Below are 11,387 nucleotides of genomic sequence, written 5' to 3' on the forward strand. Positions count from 1 at the left end.
GCAACGTTTCACACGCACACACAGAGACGGACTTTGTTCGAAACTTTGGGCATGAATGATGCTTTGTGCCAGCTCGCCTTCTTTTATTTCAAACTGACTTCATTTCTCTTTTCACACCGGAGTCCCCTTCTTGTCTGTCGAACAAATAATTTATGTGGAATTTTCGTGAACTCATTTAGTTTTAATGTTTTAGGGGTTTGAATTTCTGTGCAGATTTTTGGAATAGGATTGGTAGTTTATCAAAGTGAATGTTTTGCATTACATGCATTGTCTGACTTTGTTAATTAATTTCAGCCAGATTATACGATGATTGCAAAATCAATGTTCGTTTTTTTTTTACTATCAATAGTTTGATTATTTCATTGATGATTTGTTTTTTGTGCTTGTTTTTGTGTTTTCTGTGGTTTTTGTTTTTTGTCAAGCTTGCTTGTTTGTCAGTTTGTTCGTTTGAGTATCAACTTTGAACAAAGAGCTATGAAGAAGTATCTACTTTGCACTTAATTGGCAAAAGGTTAACGAAGCAGGTGCTCGCTACGGTCTCTGTCTGTCTCTGTCTGTCTCTCTCGTCTCTTTCCCTCTACCTCCATCTCTCGCTCTCGTTTACGCTCGGAGTTGTCCATTCTTACGCCTTACCTTCTTGCTTTTGACCCCTTTCATACAGTTGATGAAACAAACCAGTTGAATAATATAGTACATAATAGGTGCATTTGTACCCTCCAGACCTTTCAACTCCCATTCGTTTGTCTAGGCAATTTTCACGAGTCTTTGTTATATCAGCGGATTCAATGCTGGCTGTCCGTATCCATGAATACAACTCACACCGCTTAAATGCACTGACATTTCTCGCTAGCTTTGGATAACTCTGTATTGTCTACCATGACTTTCACTGCAGTATATTTTGGGATATTTCAGGGGGATTGTGCGCGCGCGCAAGTATATATATTTGTGTGTGTGTGTGTGTGTGTGTGTGTGTGTGTGTGTGTGTGTGTGTGTGTGTGTGTGTGTGTGTACGTGTGTGTGTGTACGTGTGTGTGTGTGTGTGTGTGCGCGTGTGTGTGGGCGTGCGTGTGTGTGTGTGCGTGTGCGTCTGTCTGTCTGTCGGTCTGTCTGTCTGCTTGTATGCTTTTCTCTCTGCCTCTCTGCCTGTCCACGTGTGTTTCATGGAAGTTCGTCTAAACCGACACATTTAAATAAAGAAATAAAAATCTCTATAAAACACCCGAAGACACACCCGATCTCTATATCGCTCAAACAACCACCGCCAACACGTAGTCCTATGGGCAACCGAAACTCCTTATCGAGAACAAGCCAAGCAAAAACCTACAACGATAATCTACGTACAGAAACGAAGCGTCTTACTCTTTCTCATAGCGTCAGCGTTGCAGGATTTTTCTTGTTTTGGTCGCCAGCTAGTCTGAGCGGTTTAATCCCAACCTAATACTTCTCGGAGATAGAAGACAACCACGCATCCATTTCTCTCGCTCCGCCAATGTTTGCGTCTGCGCGAATCGCCTTTCCGGTTCCTGTCGTGACGTCACGGCGTCCAAACAAGATGGGGGAAATGTGTGAGAGATATAAGTGAATGACCTGCAGCAGGGCGTGACCATGTCATTGTGTCAAATTGTGTGTACGTGCGTGCGTGCGTGCGTATGTGTGTGTGTGTGTGTGTGTGTGTGTGTGTGTGTGTGTGTGTGTGTGTGTGTGTGTGTGTGTGTGTGTGTGTGTGTGTGTGTGTGTGTGAAGGCCCTAAGAATGGGGTAAGTGCATTCTTCCACTTGGACATTTAGCACAAAAACTATACACATTATCATCTCCACAAAGAAAACAGCAAGGCTATAGAGTTTTGGTATATGTACTAATAGAAATATTTCATAAGCCCTCGTAAAAAGCCGGGACGAACCTAAGATAATCTGCACTATATTGAACTCAGAAGGTACCTTTTACGCGACAGTCATTCGAAGAGATTAGCAAAGAACCAACACAGAGATTTTTCAGCAAAAAGCCAAACTTTAACTATTACGAAATTACAAGAAGGCGAGAAGACGAAAACCCAAACATATTCCGGATGGAGAAAAAAAATGGAAAAGATGTTGACAGATATAATTAGAAATCACAACTATTTTTTAACATTGCCAATGGACGTCTATTTTGTTTTGGCCTTCATTTTGTGGTCCACAAACTGGACATGTGCCCCACAAATTTGTGGGCTTATTTTTGTGGTCCACAAACTGGAAATGTGGGGGAGGATTTTAATTTAGTGGTAGAGATCCACTCTAAGTTATAAAACGAAACATGGAAACTTACCTCTGGTTAATATGCAAAGGTTCGCCCGTCCCAATTCTCTCGCATTAGCAAACATAATTGGAGATTCCCTTGATCCGCCATTTTGTAACTAAAAACCGAAACGCTCTTGGTCTGACAAACCACGCTCAACGTCCAAAATAAGGAGGAAAAAAAAAGAGCCCAAAACATTTTGTTGGTCAAAAACACTGTTTATGCCCCACAAATATTTGTCCTTATTTTTTATGAAGCTTAATTTGTGCCCCTTATTTTACGCTCCACAAATACAGTTTGTGGCCCACAAAAACAAAATGTGCCCCACAAAAATAAGCCCAAAAATGTGTGAGGCACATTTGCAGTTTGTGGGGCACAAATTTGTGCCCTTATTTTGTTGGATTAATGACATCGAATGCCAAGGATAGACGTCGGCAGTGGACAAAACGTCGAGACTTCTTTCACCTCACTGACAAGATGATTATTGTCATTTTGGCTTTTTACATCTAGTCAAGTTTTGACTAAATGTTTTAACATAAGATGAGGGTTGTGGTGTGTGTGTGTGTGTGTGTGTGTGTGTGTGTGTGTGTGTGTGTGTGTGTGTGTGTGTGTGTGTGTGTGTGTGTGTGTGTGTGTATAGAGCGATTCAGAGAAACTACTGGACTAATCTTCATGAAACTTTACATGAGAGTGCCTGGGAATGACGTATTTTTCATTCCTTTGATAATGTCTTTGACGTTATATCCGGCTTCTTCTTCTAATTTTTCAACCAAATTAGTTGAAATTTTGGTCAAGTAATCTTCGACGAAGCCCGGACTTTGGTATTGCATTTCAGCTTGGAGGCTTAGAAATTAATTAATGAGTTTGCTCATTAAAGTTGTCATTAAAATCGATTTTTCGCAAACAGATTTGAAATTGCATTGTATTCCTCATCTTCTCCTGAATTCAAAAATATATAGATATGTCATGTTTACTCTAAAAAAATAAAAAAAAATAAAAAAATGAACCCCCCGCGGGTTTAGGGGGAAGAATTTACCCGATGCTCCCCAGCATGTGGTAAGAGGCGACTAACGGATTCTGTTTCTCTTTTTACCCTTGTTAAGTGTTTCTTGTATAGAATATAGTCAATGTTTGTAAAGATTTTAGTCAAGCAGTATTTAAGAAATGTTAAGTCCTTTGTACTGGAAACTTGCATTCTCCCAGTAAGGTCATATATTGTACTACGTTGCAAGCCCCTGGAGCAATTTTTTTATTAATGCTTTTGTGAACAAGAAACAATTAACAAGTGGCTCTATCCCATCTCCCCCCTTTCCCCGTCGCGATATAACCTTGAACGGTTGAAAACGACGTTAAACACCAAATAAAGAAAGAAAGAACTCTAAAAATGTGCCCAGAATGAAAGATGCTTCGCGGCGGCGAGCGTGACCCGTCTTGGTCTTCGGTATGGTTTGCCGAGACTATCGGAATGTAGTCTCGGCGATGATTGCTTTGTGGTTGTGATCTTGACTAAATGTTTTTATATCGCTTCACCCGACTTGTTTTATTTTATCAAGGACTGCCTAAAACTAACGAAAACTGTAAAAATTGGAAAGCTCATTTCGGCATAAATAAATATATCATGAAGACAATACATTCTAGCAACACCCCTGCTTTCGGTGCTGAAGTCAAATATGTTAAAATATACATGCTATGCATGAGGGACTCTAAATTCATCCCCTCAGGTGGGAAAGTGCAAGTAGGCCTGTTGTCAGTTAAAACTAAAGCTTACACAGACATCTTGAGATGATGAACAGAAATGGGGAGTGATCTTGACGAGAGAGAGAGAGAGAGAGAGAGAGAGAGAGAGAGAGAGAGAGAGAGAGAGAGAAAGAAAGAGAGAGAGATTAAAAAGAATGTGAGACAATTTGGAGAGAGAGAGAAAGAGAGAGAAAGAGAAAGAGAGAGAGAGATTAAAAAGAATGGGAGACAATTTGGAGAGAGAGAGAGAGAGAGAGAGAGAGAGAGAGAGAGAGAGAGAGAGAGAGAGAGAGAGAGAGAGAGAGAGAGAGAGAGAGAGAGAGAGAGAGAGAGAACAAAAACACCAAAGTATTGTCAGTTTTAACTAATGTGTACACAAAGCTCTTGAGATGATGAACATAAATGGGAAGCGATTTAGAACAGGGAGAGAGATAGGGTGGGAGAGTAGGATAACAACAGGATAATTTGTTCTTTGAAATTTCACACAGCAAATAAACGTTTGCGGGTATCTTCTATAGCTCTAACAAAAAAATGTATTTTCATGCAACACGCACGCATGCAAACACGCACACACACACACACGCACACACACACACACACACACACACACACACACACACACACCCACACACACACACACACACACACACACACATACTCAATCACTAACACACTAACTCACTAATATACATGTATTAACACACACACACACACACACACACCCGCACGCACGCACGCATGCACACACACACACACACACACACACACACACACACACACACACACACACACACATCAAGAGAGTGACAGACGGAGACACAAAAACAAAGACAGACACAGATACAGAGGGAGGAATACATTGAGGGGGGGGGGGGGGAGAGAGAGAGAGAGAGAGAGAGAGAGAGAGAGAGAGAGAGAGAGAGAGAGAGAGAGAGAGAGAGAGAGATCAAATCAAATCAAATCAAATCAAATCAAATAAAATTTTATTTTTCGAGGGTTGTGGCATAAGCAATACAACGAGCTTTTTTTCAACCAGCCCTCGCCCAGAGAGGGGACTAATCTAATCACATATTTACACGGATATTAACGTAGAAAAAAAGGTAGAGAAAAACAACAACATATGAATATTTACACATTACATATTATACACAAATATAAAGCGTTGTATATGTAACGTAGTGAAAACAATGCTGAATACACATGCATGAGTAAATGTGTTATTAAAGCTTTGAGTGTTTTGTGTGGATATAATGAACACTGATGCTTTGGACAAATGAAAATATAACCAAACGAAGTCTTCCATCACTGTGATTTTTCGTAATTTAACATTAAATACAGTGAAAGGTGTTTTTTTGAAAGTATTGAGACTCATTGGGACTCTCACAAGAGAGAGAGAGAGAGAGAGAGAGAGAGAGAGAGAGAGAGAGAGAGAGAGAGAGAGAGAGAGAGAGAGAGAGAGAGAGAGGGAGAGAGAGGGAGAGAGAGAGAGAGAGTAATAGAGTAAGTGAGTGAGTGAGTGAGTGATTGAGAGATACACACAGAGAGAAACAGACAGAGAGAGAAAGAACCACATAGAGAAACGGAGAGAGGGACAGAGAAAAAGGGAGAGATGGAGAGAGAGAGAGAAGAGAGAGAGAGCGAGAGAGAGACAGAGAGAGAGTGACAGAGAGACAGAGAGAGCCAGAGACAGACAGAGACAGAGAGAGACAGAGGTGACAAAAAGGACAGCGCTCTAATCGGCCCCACGAAAAAGCGAACGTGCTGAAGCCAGTGTTTCACCGCACGAAATCAAAAGGCTGGGGAATTCTGATATGTGCTCCATGTCCGGGAATTTGTGCACGAAAATGTGCGAAACGTGTCGATGAAAATATGGATTCATTTACTTCGAGTGGGCCATTACGTTTTTGAGTTATACCTCTCACTCAATGGGTCTGTGGAATGGATTCTGCAAATGTCCTTCCAACACTGAAAAAAGACAAAAGGCCGCGCTAACTCATCAACCCCCCTAGGAAGGAAGCGGCAGCCGAGAAGATCATGTCCAAAAAGTAGGAACAAACTGGACAGATCAAACGAAGATGCCTAGCCAGATAGAGATGTCCATGACAACGCAACACAGCTCATATGCACACTGCCCTCTCGGTCTCAATAAAGCCTTCAGGAAGGACGTGGGACCAAGACATTTTCCCATTTGGACCTGTCAGATATGACATTTATGGGTTTTATGTATGAACATGTATGTAATATGAGTACTTAATTAATGATGAAATGATGCTGTTATTAGTATGCATTAATTGACAGAAGTAGACTCGTATCGCGAAAAACATTATTATTGATTCGCATGCCTGTTGGACCATGATTATGGGGCCTGTACTGTTACCTGTAGAGCCGAGTCTCCAAGCACTCACGTGCAACAGGCAAAAAACCTGAATGTCCATTTTTTGTAAGGTGAGCTGTTAGACTTGTGTCGCCAGTCACCTAAGCTGTTAGCTTCACTTGCCCATTGAACATGTAAGCGGCAAGTCGGGGAAGATTCTTTGCTCGCGTGCTCAGGTAAACTATTTTCCATGATATGTTTTCGCTAAGGAACACTAGTATGTTTATGAATAAGCATTCTTAATATTCGCTGCTATGTTAACTTAAGTGTTCATTGTACTAGTTCTTAATCTGGATATTCTGAATAGTTGTTTAATGTGTGGATAAATAACTCGGACATGGATGGGAATTGATATTAGTATTGTCAGTAGTTATTTAAGAATTCGTGTGTGTGTGGTTGAATGTAGAGTGTAATTACAGCCCAGGGTGAATGATGAGTGAATTGCTGTGTGTGTTATGCCTATGGAAATACTGACTCAAGAATTACTTTCACAGGAGTCTTCCCAGAGACAGAAGACGGAATTCGCGAGAGCTTGTTTGACCATTCAAGCAGACGCATGAAGAGATGAAGATGCACGAAGCAGAGCGACGTGATCTACTAACCGGACTTTACGGACCACGCCAGGAGTCGCCGCGTCGGCTGGGTGATGGAGAAACAGAGATGAACTACACTACGCTGTTCTGGTGATGGGGTAACACATTAATTTACTCATCTAGAACCCTGGGCGTATTGTGTATATGTGTGTGTGAATCCTGAACGTTTGATATATGTACATGCTTTACCAGTGAGCTATATAAACATATTGAGCTCCACGTATTTTCTTTTATTGTTGGAATGAATCGGAGGAGAATAACGAATGCGTATAAATGAAATAGTAGCCTTCTGACTGACAGTCGGTATTGTAGATAATTCATTCCTGACAATTGGTGACCCCGTTTTCTCCAGTGTATGTGTCTTTAACAGATTGTAGACTGTTAACGCACACTTTTTGAAGATTTTTTCATTGTATGTTTGCTTGACTACGTGTGTAAGCATATCTGTAAACACACATTTTGTGAAGAATGTTGTTACAGTGGTGAAGTGTTTTCATTAAGTAACTTTTACAGTATAGTGGTTTTGTATATTATATTATCACCATGAGTGACGATTGGGATTTGTGGATGTCTCGTGGGAAAGAGCTAGGTCTTAAAGACAAAGACTTAACCGGTTTTGTCCGTGAACAGCAAAACATTGCTAGAGATGAACGGAAAGAAAAAAGAGAGGCAGAAAGTGCTCGACTAGAAGTGCATGAAAAGCGAGAGACAGAAAAGGAGCTTGCCAGACTAGAAGTTGAAAAAGAGAAACTAGAAGTTGAAAAAGAAAAAGAGCAGACTAGGCAAAGCGAGTTAGATCTCGAAACGGAAAGGGTGAAAAAGGAGAGATCAGACGGTAAAGTTAGTCAGTCAAACAGTTCTGGACCTTTTCATCCAAAATTGCCTATGTTCGATGAAAACAAAGACGACATTGATGCATTTTTGTTTCGGTTTGAAACACACGCTTCGGCATGCGGCTGGGATAAGGGTAAATGGCCTGTCTACTTGGCTGCTTTATTGAAAGGTAGTGCCTTGTCGCTTTATCATTCAATTTCAGGAGAACAAACCCTTTCGTGGGATGTATTGAAGTCTCATCTTCTTCGTAAGTTCCAATGCACAGAGGAAGGTTTCAGAGAGCGTTTCAGAGCTGTTCGTCCCGAGATGGGAGAGTCATTTTTAGCGTTTTTAACGCGCTGTCGTCATTTGCTCAACCGATGGACTGAGTTGTCTGGTGTTTCCAACACTGCCGAAGGTTTACAAGACTTGTTTTTGCGTGAACAGATACTTCAGAGTTGTACAAAAGATTTGGCCGTGTTCTTGAGGGAACGTCAGCTGGGTGACGTAGCTGCGTTATGTGAAGCAGCTGAACTTTACCGTGAAGCTCATCCCAACAAAACCTTAGCACGGAAATCAGATGTTTCTATATTTTCAGCTGGAGTTGGAGTTGCAGATTCAACAGGGTTTAACAACGGGGGCAGTGGTTCTCGAGGTTATCGAGGAGGCCGAGGTTCTTCGGGTACAGGTCGAGGACAACGCAGGGGTGCACGTAGAGGGACCATTAAACAGAGTGATGTCTGTAGGATCTGTGGGGGTCAAGGTCATTGGGCGAACCAGTGTGCTTCGTCTAAAAACTTTGCTGAAACATTTAGCTCCGCTGTTAGCGAACACGTTCTTGTTTCAGAGGGACAACCTGGCCTACATCTGGAAATGGGAACCATCAATGGGTTTTCAGGGACAATCTTGCGGGACACAGGATGCACTACTGCTGGTGTGAAACGGGCTTTAGTTCGTGATGATCAGTTCACAGGGCAGGAGCAACATTGTCGGTCTTTTGGGGGACACATTGAGACATTTCCCTTGGCTGAAGTGGTTGTGGAGTCGCCTTATTTTGCAGGTGTTCTGACGTGTTGTGTCATTGACAATCCTGTGGCAGATCTTATTCTTGGGAACCTACCAGGTGTTGTTTCAGTATCTGGGGGATGTGTGGGCTCTATTGTTCCAGACGCTGTCGGACTAGTGACTACCAGGCTACAAACGGAGAAAGCCAAAGGTTCAGTGAGACCGTTAAAATCGGTACCTTGTGTTTTTACTGATGTAACTCCTGAGAAGTTAGCTGATATGCAAACCAAAGATGAATCACTTAAGAAGTGCTTCGAGCAAGTTCAGGAGGAATCGCAGGTCACAGATCAGAGCAAACCTTACTTCATCATGAAAGATGGGTTACTTCACAGAGCATTTTGTGAGAAAACTGAGATCGTCTTTCAAGTTGTTGTCCCTACTTCTTTGAGAGAACAAGTTCTCCATACCGCCCATGACGCTCTCATGTCGGGTCACTTCGGTACCAGAAGAACGTTAAAGAGGATCTTGACCCAATTCTTTTGGCCAGGCGTCAGGCGTGACGTAGGCAAGTATTGTAGAACGTGCGATGTGTGTCAGAAAACGTCTTCCAAGGGTCGCGTTCCCGCTGCTCCTCTTCAGAAGATGCCGCTTATCGACGTTCCTTTCAAGAAGATCTGTATTGACTTGGTCGGTCCTTTTAAACCTGTATCTTCGACTGGATTCCGGTACATTCTGACGATAGTGGATACAGCGACTCGTTTCCCCGAAGCAATTCCATTGAAGCAGATTGATACTGTTTCTGTTGCTGAAGCACTGTTTTCAGTTTTTTCGAGGATGGGCTGTCCTCAGGTCATTGTCTCTGACTGTGGAACGCAGTTTGTTTCTGATCTCATGATGGAGATATACAGACTTTTGGCAATCAAGTCGATCCACACTTCTCCTTACCATGCTCAAGCAAATGGGTTAGTCGAACGATTCAACGGAACTCTGAAGAGCATGTTGCAGAAGGTTGTCCAGGAGCGCCCAACTGACTGGGACAGATACGTTCCTGCACTCCTGTTTGCGTATCGTGAACTTCCAAATGTCAGTACAGGGTTTTCTCCCTATGAGCTTCTCTTTGGGCGTACTCCGAGAGGCCCAATGTCTATCTTAGCGGACTCATGGACAGGGAGGACTGATGGAGATGAAGCCAAACCTCTATATCAGTATGTCTTCGATTTGAAGAACAGAATCGCTGATACGTGTGCTCTAGCACAATCGAATGTTCGTGATGCTGCTCGTATTCACAAACATTACCATGACAGGAAGGCCAAACTTCGTACTTTTGTACCTGGGGATGAAGTTCTTGTACTCTTAACTGCTGACAGCAACAAGCTTCTCATGTGCTGGAAAGGTCCATTCAAAGTGATGGAGGTGGTTAGCCTGTTGACTACCGCATTGATCTCAACGGCAAACACAAGGTGTTTCACGTCAACATGCTGAAGAAGTATGAGAGACGAGTTTTGACAGCAGCTGTTGCTGTGGAAGGAGAGTTAAGTACTGGTCCAGTTCCTGATGACCAGGAATTCTCAACGTTGATGTCTGACTCTGATCAGAAGTCAGATGCGTGTTCGGATCACGTCTTGGATCCTGTTTGTGCTGTCGCTGTGTTGTCGCCTGAAATCGAGGATGAGGTTGTCTTACCGACAATTCCTGCAGTTACGGGTGAATCTGTCAAAGATGTTCACTACTCTGACGATCTTTCTCATTCAAGACGTACTGAACTGGAAACCGTTTTTCAGGAATTTTCTGAACTTCTTACAGACAAGCCGGGAGTTACAAAAGATGTCGATGACCACGTCATCCCTTTGACAAGCGATTGTCCTGTATATAGGAAACCATACCCGTTGCCGTTTGCGTCTAGACAGACAGTTGAGAAGGAGATCAAATCCATGCTGGATTTAGGCGTCATAGAACCTTCGAAATCTGCGTACTCTTCGCCTATTGTCTTGGTGGGGAAAAGAGACGGATCAGTTCGTTTTTGCATTGATTTCCGCGCCTTGAACAAGATCACGCATTTTGATGCCGAGCCGATCCCTAACCCGGATGAGTTGTTTTGTAGTCTTGCTGGAGCAAACTTCTACACGAAGATTGACCTTGCAAAAGGCTATTGGCAGATTCCGATCAAGCTGGAAGATAGACATAAAACAGCTTTCCAAACTCCTCTTGGGTTGTTCCAATGGGTTAAAATGCCATTTGGACTGGTCTCAGCTCCAGCAACTTTTGCTCGGATGATGCGGAAGCTTAATCTAGCAGAGAACTCAGCAGTCAACTTTTACGATGACATTCTCATTGCTACGCAAACATGGTCAGACCACGTGAAGCAGGTTCGGGCTGTTCTGAGCAAGATGCTGAGATTTCGTCTCACTGCTCAACCATCAAAACTGTTTGCTGGGTTTTCTGAGTTGGAGTTTCTCGGACATGTTGTCGGTCGAGGATATCTCAAACCAGAGGACGGGAAGGTCAAGAAGATTTTGTCTGTGAATCGGCCAACGACAAAGAAGCAGGTTCGTTCCCTGATGGGGTTGTTAAGTTACTACAGGCGATACGTC

At 42.7% G+C, this 11,387-nt stretch overlaps 1 protein-coding gene across 1 annotated transcript in view; it reads left to right on the forward strand.

Annotated features, from left to right (window-relative positions):
- Positions 1 to 6,211: 6,211 nt before the first annotated feature.
- LOC138958893 (uncharacterized) overlaps positions 6,212 to 11,387 on the forward strand; it is a 205,020-nt gene continuing 199,844 nt past the window's right edge. Inside the window, exons 1-2 of the mRNA XM_070330213.1 lie at positions 6,212 to 6,561; positions 6,880 to 8,826. Of these exons, the coding sequence (XP_070186314.1) occupies positions 7,522 to 8,826 (1,305 nt within the window). The 5' untranslated portion in view covers positions 6,212 to 6,561; positions 6,880 to 7,521. The remainder of the gene's footprint in view (positions 6,562 to 6,879; positions 8,827 to 11,387) is intronic.

This window comes from Littorina saxatilis, linkage group LG2 (assembly GCF_037325665.1).
Source record: "Littorina saxatilis isolate snail1 linkage group LG2, US_GU_Lsax_2.0, whole genome shotgun sequence".
Taxonomy (NCBI): domain Eukaryota; kingdom Metazoa; phylum Mollusca; class Gastropoda; order Littorinimorpha; family Littorinidae; genus Littorina; species Littorina saxatilis.